This window comes from Salmo salar, chromosome 23 (genome assembly GCF_965601325.2).
Source record: "Salmo salar chromosome 23, fSalSal1, whole genome shotgun sequence".
In the NCBI taxonomy this organism is placed as follows: Eukaryota; Metazoa; Chordata; class Actinopteri; order Salmoniformes; family Salmonidae; genus Salmo; species Salmo salar.
Genome location: NC_138313.1, coordinates 49,129,116 through 49,154,556, shown reverse-complemented (window position 1 = coordinate 49,154,556; position 25,441 = coordinate 49,129,116). Strand labels below are relative to the sequence as shown.

The 25,441-nt window shown below is 46.5% G+C and overlaps 1 protein-coding gene across 1 annotated transcript; it reads right to left on the bottom strand.

Annotated features, from left to right (window-relative positions):
• Positions 1–1,352: 1,352 nt before the first annotated feature.
• LOC145863057 (tripartite motif-containing protein 16) lies at positions 1,353–11,384 on the bottom strand. Its single transcript, XM_082968302.1, has 5 exons — positions 10,394–11,384; positions 8,974–9,069; positions 2,400–2,559; positions 2,215–2,274; positions 1,353–1,978 (listed from the first exon to the last, which is right to left on the bottom strand). Exons 1-5 carry the CDS (start codon positions 10,985–10,987, stop codon positions 1,758–1,760), a joined length of 1,131 nt encoding a protein of 376 aa, XP_082824428.1. The 5' UTR covers positions 10,988–11,384; the 3' UTR covers positions 1,353–1,757.
• Between the last annotated feature and the right edge of the window lie 14,057 nt (positions 11,385–25,441).

The window sequence follows — 25,441 nt, the reverse complement described above, 5'->3', positions numbered from 1 at the left end:
ACTACACCAGCATGACTAGTATCTATGTGGACCCTACTACAGTTTAACCAGCTCAGCTATAGACTACACCAGCATGACTAGTATCTATGTGGACCCTACTACAGTTTAACCAGCTCAGCTATAGACTACACCAGCATGACTAGTATCTATGTGGACCCTACTACAGTTTAACCAGCTCAGCTATAGACTACACCAGCATGACTAGTATCTATGTGGACCCTACTACAGTTTAACCAGCTCAGCTATAGACTACACCAGCATGACTAGTATCTATGTGGACCCTACTACAGTTTAACCAGCTCAGCTATAGACTACACCAGCATGACTAGTATCTATGTGGACCCTACTACAGTTTAACCAGCTCAGCTATAGACTACACCAGCATGACTAGTATCTATGTGGACCCTACTACAGTTTAACCAGCTCAGCTATAGACTACACCAGCATGACTAGTATCTATGTGGACCCTACTACAGTTTAACCAGCTCAGCTATAGACTACACCAGCATGACTAGTATCTATGTGGACCCTACTACAGTTTAACCAGCTCAGCTATAGACTACACCAGCATGACTAGTATCTATGTGGACCCTACTACAGTTTAACCAGCTCAGCTATAGACTACACCAGCATGACTAGTATCTATGTGGACCCTACTACAGTTTAACCAGCTCAGCTATAGACTACACCAGCATGACTAGTATCTATGTGGACCCTACTACAGTTTAACCAGCTCAGCTATAGACTACACCAGCATGACTAGTATCTATGTGGACCCTACTACAGTTTAACCAGCTCAGCTATAGACTACACCAGCATGACTAGTATCTATGTGGACCCTACTACAGTTTAACCAGCTCAGCTATAGACTACACCAGCATGACTAGTATCTATGTGGACCCTACTACAGTTTAACCAGCTCAGCTATAGACTACACCAGCATGACTAGTATCTATGTGGACCCTACTACAGTTTAACCAGCTCAGCTATAGACTACACCAGCATGACTAGTATCTATGTGGACCCTACTACAGTTTAACCAGCTCAGCTATAGACTACACCAGCAGCATGACTAGTATCTATGTGGACCCTACTACAGTTTAACCAGCTCAGCTATAGACTACACCAGCATGACTAGTATCTATGTGGACCCTACTACAGTTTAACCAGCTCAGCTATAGACTACACCAGCATGACTAGTATCTATGTGGACCCTACTACAGTTTAACCAGCTCAGCTATAGACTACACCAGCATGACTAGTATCTATGTGGACCCTACTACAGTTTAACCAGCTCAGCTATAGACTACACCAGCATGACTAGTATCTATGTGGACCCTACTACAGTTTAACCAGCTCAGCTATAGACTACACCAGCATGACTAGTATCTATGTGGACCCTACTACAGTTTAACCAGCTCAGCTATAGACTACACCAGCATGACTAGTATCTATGTGGACCCTACTACAGTTTAACCAGCTCAGCAGTACCATAACAGAGATAAAACCCAGGATAGAGGGGCTGAGTGAATGTGGTCTGGACTCTGTGGAGGAGGGTCATTGTGTCAGAGACACTGTAGAAGGACAGAGTACCTGCCTTGTGATCCAGGTACACTCCTACTCTGGAGGACTGAGGGCCTGATACTTTAGTCTCAACATTATTGTGTCTGAAACAATAACCACCACTACAGCACTGTAAACTCCAAGACTTGTTATTGTGTCCAAATCCACTACCTCTCTCTGTTCTGCTGATGTCTTTATATGAGACTGCTGTATAAACCATTCCCAGTCCACTCCACCTCCCAGTAACAGCATCCAGACAGACCCTCTCTACACAGAACCTGACAGTAGTTGATGAATCTGTCTGGATGGTCAGGATATGGTTGGACTTGGTCTGTATAGGTCACCTTTCTGTTCCCTTTAGACAGAGAGAGGCGTGTGTGTGCTGTGTTTGGGTCCAGTGTGAGCTGACAGGAATCTGGGAGAAGAGCAGAGCAGAGACCAATGAGGGGAGTCAGAACAATAAGTTAAGTCAGATACTGTATCTACCCTGTCTTTGATTAGAGCACAGCAGAGATCAAATCAGAGAAATATGAGGAGTCAGATAGATACCCAGTCTTTGATTAGATCTACTATTGCTATATATTTCTAGAGGGATTGTTAGGAGTGTCAGTAAAAAGAGACTGTTAGTTACTTCACAATAAAGAGACTCACATTGTAACAACTGTTCTCTGGTCTTGGGCTCTGGAGGCAGTACAACATCCGCTATATTCACTACAGACACACAAACACATTGACAGAGAGAGGGAATGTTATCATCATACCATATTCCACATGTATATGACTAGTAGGGAACTTTCAATGGTCTAAAGTTGATGTTCTTATTGTTTTCAACACACCTGTAGTGGAGATCTTGGTCCATTCTCCTTTAAGGAAGTCTTCTAGTTTCTCTCTCAGTTCAGACACAGTCTTACTCACATCTCCAAAGTACTGAAGAGGACGGACAACGATGCTGGGTAAGTCTGAAGATACACTGATACTGGAGAGAGACTGATAACTCTGGAGAGAGAAAGAGAGAGAGAGAGAGAGAGAGAGAGAGAGAGAGAGAGGGACAGAGAGAGAGACAGAGAGGGACACAGAGGGACAAAGAGAGAGAGATGGGGACAGAGAGAGGGACAGAGAGGGAGAGACACAGAGAGAGAGAGAGGGAAACAGAGAGAGAGAGAGGGAAACAGAGAGAGGGGGGACACGGAGACAGAGAGGGACACAGAGACAGAGGGACACAGAGACAGAGGGACACAGAGACAGAGGGACACAGAGAGACAGAGGGACACACAGAGACAGAGGGACACACAGAGACAGAGGGACACAGAGAGAGAGAGGGACACAGAGAGAGAGAGGGACACAGAGACAGAGGGGGACACAGAGACAGAGGGGGACACAGAGAGAGAGGGGGACACAGAGAGAGAGGGGGACACAGAGAGAGAGGGGGACACAGAGAGAGAGGGGGACACAGAGAGAGAGGGGGACACAGAGAGAGAGGGGGACACAGAGAGAGAGGGGGACACGGAGAGAGAGGGGGACACGGAGACAGAGGGGGACACAGAGACAGAGGGGGACACAGAGACAGAGGGGGACACAGAGACAGAGGGGGACACAGAGACAGAGGGGGACACAGAGACAGAGGGGGACACAGAGACAGAGGGGGACACAGAGACAGAGGGACACAGAGAGAGAGGGGGACACAGAGAGAGAGGGGGACACAGAGAGAGAGGGGGACACAGAGAGAGAGGGGGACACAGAGAGAGAGGGGGACACGGAGAGAGAGGGGGACACGGAGACAGAGGGGGACACAGAGACAGAGGGGGACACAGAGACAGAGGGGGACACAGAGACAGAGGGACACAGAGAGAGAGGGACACAGAGAGAGAGAGGGACACAGAGAGAGAGAGGGACACAGAAAGAGAGGGACACAAAGAGACGTGACAGAGAGAGAGGGACACAGACGGACACAGAGAGAGAGGGACACAGACGGACAAAGAGAGAGAGGGACAAAGAGGGACAAAGAGAGAGAGGGACAAAGAGGGACAAAGAGAGAGAGGGACAAAGAGAGAGAGGGACAGCGAGAGGGACAGCGAGAGAGAGGGGGACACAGAGAGAGAGAGAGGGGGACAGAGAGGGACACAGAGAGAGAGGGGGACAGAGAGGGACACAGAGAGAGAGGGGGACACAGAGAGAGAGAAAGGGACAGAGAGAGAGACAGAGAGGGACACAGAGAGAAAGGGACACAGAGGGGGACAGAGAGAGAGGGACAAGGAGGGACAAAGAGAGAGGGACAAAGAGAGAGAGGGACAAAGAGAGAGAGGGACAAAGAGAGACAATGAGAGAGGGACAAAGAGAGAGAGGGACAAAGAGAGAGGGACAGAGAGGGAGAGGGACAGAGAGGGACAAAGAGGGAGGGACAAAGAGGGACAAAGAGGGAGAGGGACAGAGAGGGAGAGATGGGGACAGAGAGAGGGAGAGAGATGGGGACAGAGAGAGGGAGAGAGATGGGGACAGAGAGAGGGAGAGAGATGGGGACAGAGAGAGGGAGAGAGATGGGGACAGAGAGAGGGAGAGAGATGGGGACAGAGAGAGGGAGAGAGATGGGGACAGAGAGAGGGACAGAGAGAGAGGGGGGCACAGAGAGAGAGGGGGACACAGAGAGACAGGGGGACACAGAGACAAGGACACAAAGAGAGGTGACAGAGACAGGTACACAGAGAGAGAGGGACAGAGAGAGGGACAAAGACGGACAAACAAAGAGAGGGACAAAGATGGACAAAGAGAGAGAGGGACAAAGAGGGACAAAGAGAGACAAAGAATGAGAGGGACAAAGAGGGACAAAGAGAGAGAGGGACAAAGAGAGAGAGGGACAAAGAGGGACAAAGAGAGATAGGGACAAAAAAGGACAAAGAGAGAGAGAGGGACAGACAGAGAGGGACAGAGATATAGAGGGACAGAGACAGAGCGGGACAAAGAGAGAGGGACAGAGAGAGAGAGAGAGACACACAGAGAGAGGGACACAGAGAGAGGGACACAGAGAGAGGGACACAGAGAGAGGGACAAAGAGAGACACAGAGAGGGACAAATAGGGACAAAGAGAGAGAGGGACAGAGAGGGAGAGGGACAGAGAGAGAGAGGGGGACAGAGAGAGAGAGGGGGACAGAGAGAGGGGGGGGACACAGAGAGAGGGGGGGACACAGAGAGAGGGGGGACACAGAGAGAGGGGGGACACAGAGAGAGGGGGGACACAGAGAGAGGGGGGACACAGAGAGAGGGACACAGAGAGAGGGACAAAGAGAGAGGGACAAAGAGGGACAGAGAGAGAGCGAGGGGGACACAGAGAGAGAGCGAGGGGGACACAGAGAGAGAGAGAGGGGGACACAGAGAGAGAGAGGGGGACAGAGAGAGAGGGGGACAGAGAGAGAGGGACAGAGAGAGAGACGGACAAAGAGGGACAAAGAGGGACAGAGACAGAGCGAGGGACACAGACAGAGCGAGGGACACAGACAGAGAGAGGGACACAGACAGAGAGAGGGACACAGACAGAGAGAGGGACACAGACAGAGAGAGAGAGGGACAGAGAGAGAGAAACAGAGAGACAGAGACAGTAGGTAGTTACCATTTTAGAAAATCATGGGACATTGTCTTTGGTTGCATGCTATTTTATGTCAATCATATTGCTCCTTGTAGCCTATTACTGATGCTACGTGGTCTTATGCTGCCATCTATTGGAAATATTTACCAATTAAAAGTTATTAATTCACGTAAAGACATTGGTGAGGCAGCTGAGAAATAAAGTGTATTTAATTAGAGAGATCAGTCTCAAACCTGCCCCACCTGTCCCACGCCAATTGCTGGACTTTCACATAGTTACTATGTCACCCAGTTCAAACCACATTTAACATATAAAACAAATGAGTCTTGTTTATCAAGTGTTCTGCCTTGCAATAATAAATATAATAAAATAACTAATAAAAAGCAAATGCTTACATAGGTTTTATTTAAAAAAATAACAAATGTTATTTAGTACTAAAACGGTATTTACTAACATAATATTATTACTAAAATAGTTGTAGGCTACCCTACCCTAGAATTAGGGTTCAGGCTAAAATAGGTTATACGTAGGGTTAGAGTTTCTGTACAGCACTTTGTGACATCTGCTGATGTAAAAAGGGCTTCATAAATACATTTGATTGATTGTTAGGTTCAGGGTATTTAAAGAGAAAAACTGTATGGGTTTATATCTCTCTTGCTCCTCCCTGTGGTCTTCTGTGGGTACTACATACCTCATTCACCACACTTGATAGGCTCATAATCTGAGGTAGCAACTGAGTCAGAGCTACAAATCAATGAGCTCCACCTATCCATTAGGTTTACAACTCAGTGAACCTGCGCAGCATTCTCTCTATTTGATGTCTACGAACCAACAGATTTCAACGATTATCATATTACCCAGCAGCCATTTAGAAACAACAAATCTGTTTAAATCGGACACATTTTGAAAAAGAGGACAGGGACATACGTTTTGTTTAGGTTTTAAACCTTTTTCTGAAATAAAATCTGTTTAAACATGTTTAACGTTTGATGTCTTTGCACCAACCATCTGTTCTACTCACTAACACTGTAGGTCACTACAACATGTAACCAGGTGAACAGTGAGCTTCCTCACCAAGTAGCTGTAACCTAGTTAACAATAAGTTACCTGAGGTAAATCTACAAGGTTAACGTGGGCTGGAAGAGAATTACTTCAAAACCACAGCAAACAGCTGGGACATATGCTAATATTATATCACTGGGCTCCTTGGCGGATAGTTTCATCAGAAAATATTTGTAAAAAATGTCCACACTATCTGTGCTAACAAACCCTGTGTACCACCCCTCCCCTGTTTAACCTTGAATTTAGTTCAGAAAACCACTTGGAAATGGACCAAAACGAACCAACTCTTTACGGATCTGTTCGTCCGTAATAAACGGAGGCAGATTAGACACCACTACTCTTGTTGAAATCAGCACCAACACACCCCTCACATAAATCATACTGGTAACTAGCCGGGCAACAAGACTCACCTTTTACATTACCACAACCACCACCTTGTTCATTCTGGATACAGAGTGTATATGTTCCTCTCCCACCTGTTCACCGACCATGATCAATAATTCCTCCACACCATTCTCCAGAACGCACCTGAAGAGACAGCGTTTCTTCTCCACTCGGTTGAGGACATCACACCTCCCAAACAAACTACCCTACTCCCCCCTCAACTCTAACCGATAAACAGTGGAAACTAATAAATAAACCCTTAACAACTACAAAATACATTTGGAAAATATGCAAAAAGAATAGTAGCCCTCCTCAGGAACCACAACACCTTCTTCTTCTATGATATAATGGCGGTCCGCAAATCAACGTTAAAGGTGCATGGCGCCACCTACTGTGCTGGAGTGTGTTCAATCACGGTTTACACCATTTCTAAATCCTCCTACCTAACTCAGTACTTCTGAGAAAATAAAAAAGAGTCCTACTAACTTCTAATAGACCCTCCCCCATCCCCCAAATCCCTTCCACCCCCCCAACCCCATCCAACCTCAATGACCCTACACTTCAATCTTTCCCTCTCTTCAACATCCTTACAACAATATAACAATACATGCTCCACCGTTTCATTGACAATACCCTCCAGACACAAACCATTCACATGCTGCCAACCAGATGTAAGGACCAGTTCAATGTACAATGTCCTAAGCACAATCGAGTAAACACCACCTCTTCCTTCCTAATCTGACCTTTGAATCTTGGTCCACCGACCTTTAGAGGACATATAAATGCCGTCCCTTGTGCTCAGAGTCCCATCTCTTCTGCCACACATCTATCAAAATGTCTCTGATCTTACATTTGTCCTAACCCTACACTCATTAAAAACCCACTACCCCATTCCACTACTTTGACCCTATCTGCTCCTGCACCATGCCAACTAACCCTACACTCATTAAAAACCCACTACCCCATTCCACTACTTTGACCCTATCTGCTCCTGCACCATGCCAACTAACCCTACACTCATTAAAAACCCACTACCCCATTCCACTACTTTGACCCTATCTGCTCCTGCACCATGCTAACTAACCCTACACTCATTAAAAACCCACTACCCCATTCCACTACTTTGACCCTATCTGCTCCTGCACCATGCCAACGACCTGGGAGGACGGGACACCACCACTCAACACACCCTGGAACTCTTCTGAAGTCAAATCTCACATGACCAAATACTTCTCTGCAGCTGCCACCACAAGATCTATTGTCTGTGATTTACGTTCCATTTCTGAGGTACAGTTGATAACCATTGCTTTGAACTCTAAGAAGCCAACCTTACTGAAGCATATATCACTCGTTGGCCAATTCCTCTGTGCTGGCACAGATCTACTACTCACAGGGATACTACTCACAGGGATCCTCTCAGGATCCCACACCCTTGACCCATCCTCCTCTACTTTCTTCACTGCCTCAGCATACGCCACCTTCTGCACTACTCTGACTCTAGCCACCTTAACCTGCCTCTCTCTCACTGGACACCTCTGATCCCCAGCAACATGGACACCCCTACAGTTGACACACACAACTTTATCCACCGAAATTACACAGTCCTCTATCCCATGACCTCCTGCACACTTCCCACATCGTGGAATCTCCCTCCTACAAACTGCTGCAACATGACCATAAACGTTGCACCTGAAACAGCTCAGTGGATTCAACACAAAGACTCTAACAGGATAACTGATATATCCCAACATGACTTTGTCAGGTAAAGACTCAAACGCTGACAGTGACTCCTCTGTTTCACCACGCTCACCACCTGGTCTGCTTCACACCAAGCGGCGGGCATCACAAACATCAAGAGCCTTCAACTTCAATTGCTCCACCTCCACCCACCGTGAAACCACAAAAAAACTCTGTTTTCCAATTGAATTATAACATTTGAAATGTCTCTATTTCTTTGAAACTTTTGTGAGTGTAATGTTCCCTGTTCATTTCTGTTCATATGTAAACATATGTTTCCCATGCCAATAAAGCCCTTTGAATTGTATTGAGAGAGAGAGAGAGAGCTCCATGTTAATGTATAGGGGACATGAGTCAGCCATGGTTACTCATGGTAATGTGATGAGGTAGCCCCGCCTGCGACTTCTAAACCACTGTCGGCCCAATAGGGAATGTCCTCTTGATGTAATGGTCAATATGTTGGTTTCTCCTGCAGTAGACCTGGGTTCATATCCCGTCAGTTACATTAAGCTGTCTATTCTCTTAAAGGGCTCAAGACAGCCTGTTCTCAACGGTGGGGTCAGTGGGATTGGAGAGGAGCCTGTCTCTCCCTCTCTCTGACTGGAGGACAGAAGTGAAATGATGTGTCTCCTCTGGTCAGCAATACTCACCTTGAGAGACTCCACAACCTTTTGGAGCTCCTTCAGCTCCTTCTCTCTCTCCTGGAAACTCTGCTGGACCTTCTGCTGACTCATCCCCAGCTGCCTCTGTGGAGAATCACTCTTCAATGAGCTATCAAACTTTATTAGTCCAGTAGATCAATAGTATAGTAATGTGACATAGGACCCATAGAAGATAAGGATCAAAATATTGAGGAAGTGTCTGTCTGAAAATATATCATTATGTAGTCATGTGAATGATTATAGTTTTAACAGGGAGTTGATTGGGGGTTTGATAATGAATGATAATGGTGTTTGAAAACGAATGATAATGATGTTTGATAAGTAATGATAATGATGTTTGACTTGTTGGATTCTAGCTAGAAATATACTTATTCATGTTACCATACTATATCGTATTGATGACTTTACATGTATAAGGAATGTATATGTTAGGGTCAATGAAGGGTGGATAGGAACTTGGTGTTGGAAAGTTACTGAGAGAGACAAGGGGAAGTGCTGAAATATTCTGTTCAAATATGTTATTGTTGAATATCAATGTTCCTAAAGAGGGAGGCAAAGGGCAACTAGTTTCAGTCTCTGATAAGGCAGGCCAGCTGCAGAACTAGAGAGGAGACAGGAATTCAACAGTCTAGTTAGTCTCTGATAAGGCAGGCCAGCTGCAGAACTAGGGAGGAGCCAGGAATTCAACAGTCTAGTTTGTCTCTGATAAGGCAGGCCAGCTGCAGAACTAGGGTGGAGCTAGGAATTCAACAGTCTAGTTAGTCTCTGATAAGGCAGGCCAGCTGCAGAACTAGGGAGGAGACAGGAATTCAACAGTCTAGTTAGTCTCTGATAAGGCAGGACAGCTGCAGAACTAGGGAGGAGACAGGAATTCGGCTCGAGTTCAAGTCAACAGATGAAGTGAGAAGAAACCTCTCGGAGGGGGGCCAGAGAGGCCCACCCCAACGACCCTCCTACTACAGTCTTATCTCACACAATACACTTCCAAACCCACAAAGCTTTTAGCATCAGGCAGGGCCATGACTTCACCAGTGAGAGGAACCAATTCAGTTCCTGCCTAGCAACAGAGATGTATTGGCTGTCTACATGTGTAACAGTTGACCCCGCCTAGTATGAGGTTATAAATATATGTTCTTGTGTCATCAAACATTGTCTTTGCAGCTGTATGACCCAGTGGGTGAATAAACTTGGTTTGAGTTTTCACTCTGTGTGTTCAGAACCTAACAGACTTTAGAAAATGGTGATACATTTGAAGAATCTGGGTTAACATATCTATATACTCAAGGTTGTGTTCATATTTATGGGTCCATTTCATTTGAATGGTCTCATATTCAAACAGCCTCAGTTCGTATTGTATGTTTAACTCTTTGTTTATCAGACAGTCACCAACAAGTTGTTCTGGTCTTACCTGTTTCTCAGTCCTCTCTGCTGCAGCTGACACTGTATCATGGCCTTTATGTTCATCCATCACACACTGATAACAGATACACTGCTGATCGGTACGACAGTAAACCTCCAGCAGTTTGTCATGATGAGAGCAGATCTTCTCCTGTAGTTGTGCGGTGGCTTTGACCAGCTTGTGCTTCTTCAAAGCAGGAGATTCATAGTGAGATAGGAGGTGAGTCTCACAGTAAGAGGCCAGACACGGCAGACAGGACATGAGGGCTTTCCGCTTTCTGGTCCCAGTGCAGACATCACACGCCACATCTCCAGGTCCAGCACAGCACAGAGCAGGAGGGGGAGCAGCCTGGAGTCCTGTCTTCAGTTTCTCCACCACCTCAGCCAACATGTTGTTTTTCCTCAGATTAGGCCTTGGAGTGAAGGTCTCTGTGCACTGAGGACAGCTGTAGACCCCTTTCAGAACATCCTGATCCCAGCAGCCCTCAATACAGCTTCTACAGTAACTGTGTCCACAGGGGATGGTGACCGGTTCCTTCAGTACATCCAGACAGACAGAACAACGGAACTGGTCCTGGTCCAGCAGAACTCCCTGCTGAGCCATTTGGACGGTTGTTCACTCTCACACAGACAGACGACACAGAGACTCAGATCAGTTTAGTTTCCACAGAAGAGAGTCTGTGGGAGGGGGAGGGATTTCCTTGTTCTGCCAGATGGCTGGGGTTAGAGGGAGGGAGGGAGGGGTTAGAGGGAAGGAGGGGTTAGAGGGAGGGAACAAGGGAAGGAGGGGTGCTGGGAGGGAGAGAGAGAGATCTGCATACAACATCTAGAGGGAGACAAATATTTTAGTTCCTAGTTTAGGACCCTTAATATGGAATACATCTAACAAAATGTGAGTTGTTAGAATATATAAAGGTTAACAGTTTCTATGAAGTACATATTATAATTATTTTAATGACCTTTATAATGCCTTATAATACACTTATGTGTTCTAACATTACAATGTGGTTATTACTGTTTGGCCTACGATCAGGGTTAGAGGTACTACATTCAGCAGTAACCATAGACATATCTAGGACTAAAAAGAGAAGATGTTTTACAATCAGAGTTCTTTGTATCTCTTCTTAGTCATACAGATCCCCCCACATCTTATAGGTGGACGGGGTTATGAACATATCCTATACATTATTTCTGAAACCAGATGAAATTAAACTGTCTTAGAGTGACAAGTCTCTATACCTCTCAGTCTCTAAACCACTAGGATACCTGTCACCTTGACAGTATGTCTCTATACCTCTCAGTCTCTAGAGCAGCAGACTTAGGGGTCCATCTCAGCAGAGGGAGAGAGTAGCAGACTGAGGGTCAGTCTCAGCAGAGGCAGAGAGCTGCAGACTGATGGTCCGTCTCAGCAGAGAGAGAGAGCAGCAGACTGAGGGTCCGTCTCTCAACATCCCTCCACTCTCTCTTTCCTCCACTGACACTGACCAAAAAGGGACACAGTCTTCCAGCTGATGGCGAAACTCGAGTCGCACCACATTACTTCTGCCTCATGGACAAATTCATGTTGTTACTCCTATGAACAGAGGAAGTGAAATATTCCTTGATATTAAAAAAGACCCAAGCCGCTAATAATAATAACAACACAAACCTATGGAAACACTTTCCTCCTCATTCATTACTGCTGCACTGCTTGTTGTACATCACATACATAGTCTAGACAGATAATAGCAGGCTTCCCCCTCCATACATACATACTATAGACAGATAATAGCAGGCTTCCCCCTCCATACATACATAGTGTAGACAGATAATAGCAGGCTTCCCCCTCCATACATACATAGTGTAGACAGATAATAGCAGGCTTCCCCCTCCATACATACATAGTGTAGACAGATAATAGCAGGCTTCCCCCTCCATACATACATAGTATAGACAGATAATAGCAGGCTTCCCCCTCCATACATACATAGTGTAGACAGATAATAGCAGGCTTCCCCCTCCATACATACATAGTATAGACAGATAATAGCAGGCTTCCCCCTCCATACATACATAGTGTAGACAGATAATAGCAGGCTTCCCCCTCCATACATACATAGTATAGACAGATAATAGCAGGCTTCCCCCTCCATACATACATAGTGTAGACAGATAATAGCAGGCTTCCCCCTCCATACATACATAGTATAGACAGATAATAGCAGGCTTCCCCCTCCATACATACATAGTGTAGACAGATAATAGCAGGCTTCCCCCTCCATACATACATAGTGTAGACAGATAATAGCAGGCTTCCCCCTCCATACATACATAGTATAGACAGATAATAGCAGGCTTCCCCCTCCATACATACATAGTGTAGACAGATAATAGCAGGCTTCCCCCTCCATACATACATAGTCTAGACAGATAATAGCAGGCTTTCCCCTCCATACATACATAGTTCCATTTACTGAGGAAGTAGGTTCAGCATACACACTGACATTCTGAAGTTTATAACGTATTCCCAGCTACATGTTAGGGTGGAATGTTCCATTTGTCAACAGTAAGATCAGAGTTATGTTATTGTAGACAGAGAGGTTATACTGACAAGCACTTTCCCCCAACTAGAGACCGGTTCCATTTGTCAACAGTAAGGTCAGAGATATGTTATTGTAGACAGAGAGGTTATACTGACAAGCACTTTCCCCCAACTAGAGACCGGTTCCATTTGTCAACAGTAAGGTCAGAGATATGTTATTGTTGACTGAGAGGTTATACTGACAAGCACTTTCCCCCAACTAGAGACCGGTTCCATTTGTCAACAGTAAGATCAGAGTTATGTTATTGTAGACAGAGAGGTTATACTGACAAGCACTTTCCCCCAACTAGAGACCGGTTCCATTTGTCAACAGTAAGGTCAGAGATATGTTATTGTTGACAGAGAGGTTATACTGACAAGGAAGAGGGAACAAAATCAATAGATAACAGACAAAAGAAGCTATGGAAAGATAAAACATTGACATAATAGTGTGTTAAAGTAACCACTGTGAAATACACAGAACATAATAAAAAGTATTAAACAAAACACATATAGTATATACGGTGAGTGAAGTGAGAAGATAAAACATACGGATAAAGCACAAGCTGTGTAGAGAAAAACAGCCTCAGGCTACCCAGCCGTGAAATAGGAACTAGTGCTGAGGATAGAGTAAAATAGGACCAAAACAATCATTAACCAGAAGATAGGATATAGTGAGTAAATAAATAAACATAAGAAGGATAGACATCACAAAGAATTAAATCAAAAGGAAAAGAAGATAGCAAGGAGGATTTAATCAATTATAGCTAAGCTGTAGACAATCGATAAAATGAATACAACACCAGTAGAGATATTAGGGACTAGACACCCCCTAAGTAAAGAGGAGATAATAAAATCTCTATGAAATGGGAAAAACACACAAGAAAATTAAACACCAAATGGCCTGCAGTGGGAACATTGGATGTCTCTGTGTGTGAGGAAATGGAAACTCTGATAAAGAACTGTAAACCCAAGGACAAGAAACAAAAAAGGAAAAATAAATGAGAAAGAGAAAATGAAATACTGAAAATGTTTATTACATTTATTTGTTATACCACATTACCACCAGGTGGACACCACTGGAACGTCCTGCCCCAGAACTCACACGCGCCACATTCCAACCAAGTGCCCTGTTCGCAAACAGCCAGGTGGCCCCGTAATCAACTAACTATTTCTAAAAGTATTCTAAAACTATATAAATAACATATCTGTTGGTTAGGAACACTGTGTCTGGTGAGTGTGATAGTAGTATTCCTGACCTTCCTGTCACCCGGTGTGTTTGGAAATGTACCTTCCCGTCGCTCCCCCCTACTGTTGGTTTAATGTCCTGCTTTATCCAATGTAGGTAATAGTTGCTGCACCTCGCCCCAATGTTTATTGGGTTGTCTCTCGTACACACTGTCCTCCTATTCCCTGCCTAACTATCTCTGTGTCTATAATACATGCACCTGACTTAGGCTACAATATGCTATTCTGTCTCAGTGTCACAGAGTGCATTCGGGAGTTTTGCTTGCTAGGACTGACTAATTCACCATGTCTGTCAGGGGTATGTGCTACATTTCTCCCTCCCAATGTAAACACTAAGTTATACCTGCAATAGGGTTGGGAAAGTGATCCATAGTGCTACCACTCGTCTCTGTAAGTGCTGGGAGTGCATATTCCTATGTGGGATATGAAACACTGCGAGGTATGCCTTGCAAAGTAATGAGTGAAAGACAGGTGTAGGGGTAGAGATGAATAGTCAATGTAACAACATGGCACTGAACTGTGAGAACGGCTGTTGAGCTTTTTATTCATATTCTTTGTCATCACCATAGTGCATACATGCTGTACAGTGAATGTGTAATGCTTTGAAATGAACCTCAGGTCTTGGTAGCTAGCGGTGGAGTCCATGTCTTGAGGGCTGGCTGTGGTCCCTGGCCGCATAAGGCTATGGGGGGGACCAAGTCCAGGGTGGACCAGTGTCTTTCCACTTGTGGGTGTAGTGTGAATAGGATGGTAATATTCTCTTTTACCCTTATCGTATCTATACTTTGCTTACTCTTCTCCTCTCCACGTTGACTTGACAGGGGATTGTGATGCGTGATGGAGCAGCTGCCCTGGTTCAATGTGAACATGTCTCACGGGATAGTCGTACAAACTTTTCACTCTCGGGGAGACGTAGCACGCCATGATGGCTAATAGGGCGTCGAGATGGTGGTAGTGCGTTAACGGCACATACATGGGTCCGGTGAAGAGACTGTCCCTTGGGCCTATCGTCACATGGCCGCCTTCGGCGCTGCCGGCTCTCACGTTCACACGGTCCAGCTTTTCCTTCTCGAGGAGGCAGTCGTACCAGCCTGCCATAGCCTTAGTGAAAGTGCAGTCTGTGGTATCCTGAGGTGTTCGATGGAGTTACGAGGATAGGGGCTAAGCTTAGGTTGTCCTAAGAGTTTGATTAGAGAGCAAAGAGAGTTGCTGTCAGAGAGCTTTTCAGAGGTTGGCAATGGCTCTGTTGAAACCTATCTAACCAACGTGGTGTTCTTTTTGTGTGTCAGGCTAATGGACTGATATTACCCCCTGAGTGTGTGAGGACTGGAGGCGCTAAGTGTATCTCAGCAAACTGCCTGTAGACTCGGGCCTCTCTGGGATCGGTTTATGTGGTATTGACAGATGTATGCTTATGTACCGAGTGCCATTTGCATGTGTGCATATACACACTTCAGTGGACTGTGTAAATGGTGTCCTTCTTGTGCAACAGGGCAGGGTTCTCTATCTATACGTGCCTTTGATTACATCTAAGTCGCTACTATGGCAGATGGGGACCCTGGAAACCATTCTTTCTACACATCATATTCAACGGTCGACTCAGCCGAAAGCGCTGATACCATTTCAACTCAGGAGTCGTATCTACAGGACGGCGATGTGTGTGTGTGTGTGTGCTTTATCAAATGGTTTAAGCTTATTCATTGCTTTCAATGTGTCTGTTTACTGTTACCTGCTGGGAGTCTGGTGTTTGCTGCACTATTTATTCCCTTCCGGAGACACTGATGCCTCACACACACACACACACACACACACACACACACACACACACACACACACACACACACACACACACACACCACACACACACACACACACACACACACACACACACACACACACACACACATATAGCAAACTAGGTTACTGATTAGAAGATGGCCTATGTGGGGAGAAGACAATTCGACTCACTCCGTGTCTCTAAGTAAAGGAAATATGGCAACTGGCCTCAGAAGTGGTGGGGTTCCGTCCCTAAAGAGCAGCTTATATCATCCCTAAATAGACCCGAAGTCACTGTAGAAGCTATTGCCATCACGGCCTACTCTGGTGAGATGCAGGGAGGTGGGGGGGCTTTCAACGGGCAGTTCCCCAAGGTCATCAAAGCACATTGAAGTTCTACAGGACCTAAAAAAAGATGGAAGACGAACACCCCAAGCCAGCTGCAACGATCTGTTATATGGATGAAGAGGAATGTGGATACCTCTTTGAAATTGTAACAGCAAAAGGACAACCATACAAAGTCAAGTTTGATAATTCGGGGTTTGTGCTTGATACAGATATACACTTTAACTCAATGACAAGTTTGCTGGACCATATGACAACGGTTGTAAAAGTGTCCCTTTCCTACAGCACAGGACCTGTGCATGAGCACGATGGATGTAACAAGAGGGCGAAGGAGGAGACCAGTGGAGACAAGTGGCGATCAACCCAGTCTCAAACGGTCCATACAGACTAGCCCCTATGACCAACCCTCCAGTTAGTCACTTCTATTATAGGTTGCTCAATCTATGTCAATACAATACAAACCTGTTATGTTTAATAACATGAATGTATTCATAAGCTATGAACCACACCTAGTTTAATTAAATATATCCCAACAATCCCCCTTTTCTCTGGGTGTGGAACTTCAAACCCACACATAAGGAAAGCCAAATACTTCACACGAGATAAAAAGATAGAAAAAACAAAGCAAGCGTTTTTCTTCTCCCCCTTGTTCCTTTTCCGAGGTCGTGTTATCAACTCTGCCCTGCTCATTCAGAAAGTGATTATGGCTGGGCCTGCTCATTCAGCCGTGTCTGTATTATCTAACACGAGTCCCTTCATGGCACAATATCTTGGTTATTCATCTGTGGCCTGTTACTCAACCGCTCGTGTGTATTCAACCTAGGGGTGCTTAGCAACCCATTTACCACTTAGCATAATGTGGCTCTCTCTCTCTCTTCCAGCTCTGGGGTATTCATCCCATCAAGCCTTGGATGAATCCCAAGCAAGCCTTGGATAAACCCAACCCCCGGGTGTTTACCCAACCAACTATCACAGGAAAGCAGTTAAATAGCAAGGTCTGTTCCTGTATATGAACACACTTAGCCTGTCTCAGCACTGGGAAGAACAGCAAGTGTCTATTGGAAATGGCTGGAATGGAAGTGACATATGGAAACTGGCCTCTATTGGATAGATCATGGCTTTCATTTGTAGAGTCACTGGGTGACAACTGGTGGGGTTCTGTGTCTGAGCAACAAATGACATCTTTCCTGAATAGACCCGATGTGAATGCTGGAGCTTTTGCCATATCGGAAAACTGTGGAGCGGTGCCCGGAGGAGTGTGTTCACGTATGATGTATCATGTATGATGAAGACAGATGATTATGTTATTATCTCATTCGCCATATATGTCATAGGAGGCCGTTACAAATGTACCGACTTCCTAAAATGGGAATACAGTCAACCTGCAAACATTATAGAGGACATGATTGTAAAATACCCAGGAGGGTACCTGATGGCTAGACCGAGATCCATACCTGGTGGTCAAAGTGAGTTCCCTTGCATACGTGTAGTGGAAGAGATGCATACCATGATACAGTCACTAAAGAGTGCATGGTGGGGACTGTCTTTTGGGCAGTCACCAAATGGAAGGTCCTCAGGGTCATGTGAGCACACTGCCTTGTTAAACAACCTAAAAAGTATGCAAATGGAAAAAAGCAATCCTGCTGCAGCAATATGTTACATGGATGAACACTGCTCTGGATACCTCTTTGACATTGTAACAGGGAAAGGAAAGGGACACAAAGTGATGTTCGACAGGTCTGGGTTTCGATGTGGGGCCAATCTACACTTCTCCAATATACGAGAGTTGATGGACTACATGACAAGGGCTAAGAATGTACTTTTTGTGCCACGACCTTCCCCTTAAAGTGAGTGGAGACAATGACAAGGATAGACTATGATCGAAGGACACAAGAGGGTCCGATGTGCTCAGCACAAGGCTATAGATATGAATAGTGAACTCTTTTCATAACATACTCTGTGTAAGCTATTGTATGATTATTGTATAATGCCATTCCAGCTAGCATTTAGTTTGTCTTCACATGAATAAACCAAATGAATGATCAGTCAGGGAGATGTGTCTTGTGCCTTTATTCAATATATTTGTGAAACATTACTGTATAACATAGTCCACCTGTACATATCACACAATTGCTGTTAACCTGTTAGGGCTAGGGGGCAGTATTGACACGGCTGGATAAAAAACATACCCGATTTAATCTGGTTACCACTCCTACCCAGTAACAAGAATATGCATATACTTATTACATATGGATAGAAAACACCCTAAATTTTCTAAAACTGTTTGAATGGTGTCTGTGAGTATAACAGAACTCAAATGGCAGGTCAAAACCTGAGAGATTCCTTTACAGGAAGTGGCCTGTCTGACCATTTCTTGAACTTCTTTTCCATCTCTATCATTTACTAAGGATCTCTGCTCTAACGTGACACTTCCCACGTCGTCCATAGGCGCTCAGAGCCCGGGAAAAAACAGAATGTCGTCATTCCAGCCCCAGGCTGAAACACATTATCGCCTTTCTCAAGTGGCCGATCAAGGGACACTGGGCTTATGTGCGTGACCCGACCGCCCCCGCCTTTGGGATTTTTTTCCTCTGTTTGCCAAAAAGGAGATTCCCTGTCGGAATATTATCGCTTTTCTACGAGAAAAATGGCGTAAAAATTGATTTTAAACAGCGGTTGACATGCTTCGAAGTACGGTAATGGAATATTTAGAATTTTATTGTCACGAATTGCGCCATGCGCGCGACACTTCTTTACTATTTCGGATAGTGTCTGGAACGCACGAACAAAACGCCGCTATTCGGATATAACGATGGATTATTTTGGACCAAACCAGCAAGATGGAGGCGGCAGAGCAAGAGTCGTTGTCGACAAGGGACAGTATGCCTTCCGATATGGCTTCCGTGAGCCTTTTCCCAAGTGAGGCACTTAGGTTCCTGTAGACATCGCTGGGCTGTAGGGATATGTCCTTGGTGATTACATTGCTGCAGACCTCGAGTTTCTCACCGGGCAGACGCGCCACCATTTCCCTGTTTATCCTTAGGTGCTCCAACTCACTAGTACCGCAGACGGGTATCATGTGTTCGGGGCAGTTGTTCATTACCGAGTTGAAAGCCATGGTTGCCCTCTTCAACCTCTGTCTGACTGAGGTGATTGAGGTGAGCAAGTGCTCTTTGCAATCACCCAGGCTGTGGGAGCCAAGGGCAGAACTGTACATGTAGCGGGGTAAGCAGTAGTCTATAATGCAGTGAGCTAAAAGCTTTCCAGATCGGTTCACCAAGGTACAGTCTGCATAGTGAGCTATCAGCACCCTGGAGTTGGCGACACATTTGTTGAAAGGCTGGTAGGGGTGTGAAATGATCTCTGTGTAAGACGAGGAATCGATTTGGGTTAGGGGGACCTGGTTGTGATGATCCTCCATGTTGCCATCTCTAATGTGAGTGGACCCATGTTCATTATCACCATCAGACACCTTGCTTGTGTCAGAACGCTTGGCCTCGCATATGAGCGATCCACCGAGCATGGCCGTGATACACCCTGTGTTAGCCTGGAGGTTCAAGGGGTATCTGTAGAAGGCTGCTTCGCAAGGGTTACACTTGTGATACTCGGGGCATTCGACTGGCTTGACAGAGAGTCCTGTAATGTGCTGTAGCCACGTCTTCACCGTTTCTAGGTAGGTCGTTTTAACACTGGAGTTGGCTACCTTCAAGCGATCCAGCGTTTGTTGACTAAAGTGCTTGTTCTCGGTTCCACAAACGAGAGCTGATTGGCTAGGACTTCATGGGTACGCTTGGTTAAGGTTATCATTACAGCCTTCATGTCTGCACCTGAGCCAAGGTCCGTTTTATGATCATGCCCTAAAGGTTTGAAGCGAACATTGGCATCGTGATAGACCAAGTGTTCAGCCTGATCGGCGTATGCAGTGAAAGCAACAAAACGCAGGACATCGGAATCAGAGGCGTAGAACTTGTTACCTCTCAACTCTTGGTAAGCTTCATGTAGAGTGTCGGACATCTCTACAATTGAATTGGTCTTGTCAGGCTCACTAATCATTGTCATCAGTTCTTTTGCTTTAGTGAACACATCCTTATCCAGTTCCATGACAACTCTACTCTCTTCCATAACACCAACCTTTTTCAGGTGATCCATTGTCCCAGCGTCCAAAACCAGTCTGTTCTTATGGAAGAAGTTTGCCTGTTCCGTGATAGCAGTCATGTGGGGCAGATCGGAAAGTCCCCAATTACAGTAAATCCGACGAGGAACGCTGTATCCAGTCTAAGGCAAGCCATAGGACTGGGATCGGAAAGTCCCCAATTTCAGTAAATCCGACGAGGAGCGCCGTATCCAGTCTAAGGAAAGCCATAGGACTGGGGATGGGACGTCCAAACTGGGAGTCAATATCACATTCAGGGTGGGAATCTCAATGAGCTATTTTATTCGAGCACACATAGGCAATGTATAAGTTGACAATGGTAACCCGGTCTGAGGGATGTCAGGGTGCAACATTCCTCTCTGTAGTTGTTGACACTATCTATATACATGTGATGTGACTGTATTGTACTTTGGGAATAATAAAACATTTTATTTGAAACATTGTTTAAGGATCTGTTATGACTTTATTTCATAGGCATATAGACATTGACATATATCATCATTAGATACATAGGTTACATAGCCACACTATAGACCAAGTGTTATTAAACTAAACAGAGTACCGTGCCACTTTACTATTAGATACCCCCTTTCCCTTTGTTTGCCTAGTCCAATGGTCATCATAATTTCCTCTTAAGAGAGTGGTCTTCCTACACCAGGCGCAAGACGCAGATGATATCTTACGTAGAGTCTTGCACACATCAGGGTTGACAAAGGAACTGCTGCATACCACACAGCCCTGAGTCAACATCTCACTAAGGTCACACAGATCCTTTTGTGTGAACTCGCCAGGCTTAAGCTTTTCCAAGGATCCTTTCAACTTGGTAATTATCCACTTCTCGGCCTCTTCTATCCCTTGTACATTTGACAAGATGTACACGTTGAATCTTGGGTTATCTGTGTCTCTGGAAGATTCTGTAACACATGCCTTCTTTACCCAGTCCCTGTGCTTGACAATTCCCTTTAGATTACATATTGTGTTCACACTATGCATCTTAATCGAGAGCGATAGGCATGCAGCTCGGATGTTAGAGATGTTTGTCAGCAGCTGATACAGGTCCTCTCCGAGGTCTACACAGGTGGTTATGTATCGGTCCATGACATTCACAGCCGGCATAAAGACAGAGTGGTGCTTCTGTGTGTAGATCATGTCGACTGGTATCATGTTAGCAAACCAGCTAACGGCCGCTAACCGATGGTTCTGGTAGTCGGTGAAGGTATCATTGGTTAGCTCCTGTGGATTAGGGTGATCCACCCCTGTCTCGTTTGCAGTGTTTGTACTGTACAGAGACAATTGGTCCACCAAGGCTCGCTCCAGTTCAACCTTACCCATCTCTGGCATACCAAAGTCCAATTTAGGAAATTTGAACACGTGGCGATCCAAAGGGGTGAACGGAGTGCAGTCTTGCTCGTACCTGAACAGCATACGGGGGACAAGGTGCTGTTTCCTCCTGGACTTGATCTGAGTAACTGTTGTTGTTGCAGTTACAGTACAAGACTGTGCTTGTTGACAATATCCATTAACCTCTATGGGCTAGGTGGGACGCTTGCGTCCCACCTACGTAACAGCCACTTGCAGCCTGTGGCGCGATTTTCAAAACCTTAAAAATCCTATTACTTCAATTTCTCAAACATATGACTATTTTACAGCTATTTAAAGACAAGACTCTCGTTAATCTAACCACACTGTCCGATTTCAAAAAGGCTTTACAACGAAAGCAAAACATTAGATTATGTCAGCAGAGTACCAAGCCAGAAATAATCAGACACCCATTTTTCAAGCCAGCATATAATGTCACCAAAACCCAGAAGACAGCTAAATGCAGCACTCACCTTTGATGATCTTCATCAGATGACAACCCTAGGACATTGTTATACAATACATGCATGTTTTGTTCAATCAAGTTCATATTTATATCAAAAACCAGCTTTTTACATTAGCATGTGACGTTCAGAACTAGCATACCCCCCGCAACTTCCGGGGAATTCGCTAACATTTTACTAAATTACTCACGATAAACGTTCACAAAAAGCATAACAATTATTTTAAGAATTATAGATACAGACCTCCTCTATGCACTCGATATGTCCGATTTTAAAATAGCTTTTTGGTGAAAGCACATTTTGCAATATTCTAAGTACATAGCCCAGGCATCACGGGCTCGCTATTTAGACACCCGGCAAGTTTAGCACTCACCATAATCATATTTACTATTATAAAAGTTTGATTACCTTTTGTTGTCTTCGTCAGAATGCACACCCAGGACTGCTACTTCAATAACAAATGTTGGTTTGGTCCAAAATAATCCATCGTTATATCCAAATAGCGGCGTTTTGTTCGTGCGTTCCAGACACTATCCGAAATGGTAAAGAAGTGTTGCGCGCATGGCGCAATTCATGACAATAAAATTCTAAATATTCCATTACCGTACTTCGAAGCATGTCAACTGCTGTTTAAAATCAATTTTTACGCCATTTTTCTCATGGAAAAGCGATAATATTCCGACAGGGAATCTCCTTTTCGGCAAACAGAGGAAAAAATCACAAAGGCGGGGGCGGTCGGGTCACGCGCATAAGCCCAGAGTCCCTTGATCGGCCACTTGAGAAAGGCGATAATGTGTTTCAGCCTGGGGCTGGAATGACGACATTCTGTTTTTTCCCGGGCTCTGAGCGCCTATGGACGACGTGGGAAGTGTCACGTTAGAGCAGAGATCCTTAGTAAAAGATAGAGATGGAAAAGAAGTTCAAGAAATGGTCAGACAGGCCACTTCCTGTAAAGGAATCTCTCAGGTTTTGACCTGCCATTTGAGTTCTGTTATACTCACAGACACCATTCAAACAGTTTTAGAAACTTTAGGGTGTTTTCTATCCATATGTAATAAGTATATGCATATTCTAGTTACTGGGTAGGAGTGGTAACCAGATTAAATCGGGTATGTTTTTTATCCAGCCGTGTCAATACTGCCCCCTAGCCCTAACAGGTTAAAGTAGAAACATGTAGATGACATGTATGATACATGGTAACATACATAATGAATACTGGTTATTGATCATTGATCCACATAGTGGATCCACAACAGGTCAGTGTTGTAGAACACGCTGTATTACTTCTACAACTAATAGAAGGACAGTAACCAAGGAGACGGGAGTAGAAACTAACGTGGCCATTGTTTCATCACAGGACAAAACATTCCAAGGATTCCAATGTACATAGGCAGGGGGGGCGTTACAGGTGCCCTAAAGGACAAACTACAATATCAATATACAGTCACCATATATAAGGGTTGTGCTCTTATTGTCTCTGTTGAGCAGTATCTGAGTATTCAATATATATATGTTGTGTATGTGATGTCAAAACCATTACATGTGACCATGTTGTCTGGACTGTCTGTGGATGGGCCGGACTGGGAACACGCACCACTGGCCAGGACGAGTGGCTAAACCGGCTTCACGCTTCAGTTCAGCAGTGCGTGTTCACAGTCCTGTCTGGCCCGTCCCTGCTCCCCGCACCAAGTCCACAGTGCATGTCCACAGTCCTGTCCGGCCAGTCCCTGCTCCCCGCACCAAGTCAGTGGTGCGTGTCCCCAGTCCGGCCCGGCCCGTTCCTGCTCCCCGCACCAAGCCAGTGGTGCGTGTTCCCAGTCCGGCCCGGCCCATCCCTGCTCCCCGCACCAAGTCAGTGGTGCATGTCCCCAGTCCGGCCCGGCCCGTTCCTGCTCCCCGCACCAAGCCAGTGGTGCGTGTTCCCAGTCCGGCCTGGCCCGTCCCTGCTCCCCGCACCATGTCAGTGGTGCGTGTTCCCAGTCCGGCCCGGCCCGTCCCTGCTCCCCGCACCAAGTCAGTGGTGCGTGTCCCCAGTCCGGCCCGGCCCGTTCCTGCTCCCCGCACCAAGCCAGTGGTGCGTGTTCCCAGTCCGGCCCGGCCCGTCCCTGCTCCCCGCACCAAGCCCACGGTGCGTGTCCACAGTCCTGTCCGGCCCGTCCCTGCTCCCCGCACCAAGTCAGTGGTGCGTGTCCCCAGTCCGGCCCGGCCCGTTCCTGCTCCCCGCACCAAGCCAGTGGTGCGTGTTCCCAGTCCGGCCCGGCCCGTTCCTGCTGCCCGCACCAAGCCAGTGGTGCGTGTTCCCAGTCCGGCCCGGCCCGTTCCTGCTCCCCGCACCAAGCCAGTGGTGCGTGTTCCCAGTCCGGCCCGGCCCGTCCCTGCTCCCCGCACTAAAGTCAGCGGTGCGTGTCCCCAGTCCGGCCTGGCCAGTTCCTGCTCCTCGCACCAAGCCAGTGGTGCGTGTTCCCAGTCCGGCCCGGCCCGTCCCTGCTCCCCGCACCAGGTCAGTGGTGCGTGTCCCCAGTCCTGTCCGGCCCATCCCTGTTCCCCGCACCAAGCCCACGGTACGTGTCCATAGTCCTGTCCGGCCCGTTCCTTTTCCCCGCACCAAGCCCACGGTGCATGTCCACAGTCCTGTCCGGCCCATTCCTGTTCCCCGCACCAAGCCCACGGTGCGTGTCCACAGTCCTGTCCGGCCCGTCCCTGCTCCCCGCACCAAGTCAGTGGTGCGTGTCCCCAGTCCGGCCCGGCCCGTTCCTGCTCCCCGCACCAAGCCAGTGGTGCGTGTTCCCAGTCCGGCCCGGCCCGTTCCTGCTGCCCGCACCAAGCCAGTGGTGCGTGTTCCCAGTCCGGCCCGGCCCGTTCCTGCTCCCCGCACCAAGCCAGTGGTGCGTGTTCCCAGTCCGGCACGGCCCGTGTCCGGTCCACCGGTGTCCAATCTTGTTCCGGTCGACAGCTCCGCTCCAGAGCCTGAGCATGCCGCTCCACAGTGGTCCAGTCCGGGCCAGAGGGGTAGGGCTAAGGTGGAGGCGGGGGAAAGAACACGCCCGGGGCCAGAGCCTCCAACGAGGGTGAGGCACCCACCCGGGTCCCCCCCCAATAGACTAAAGTTTGGTGCGCCGGGAGTACGCACCGTTGGGGGGGGGTACTGTCACG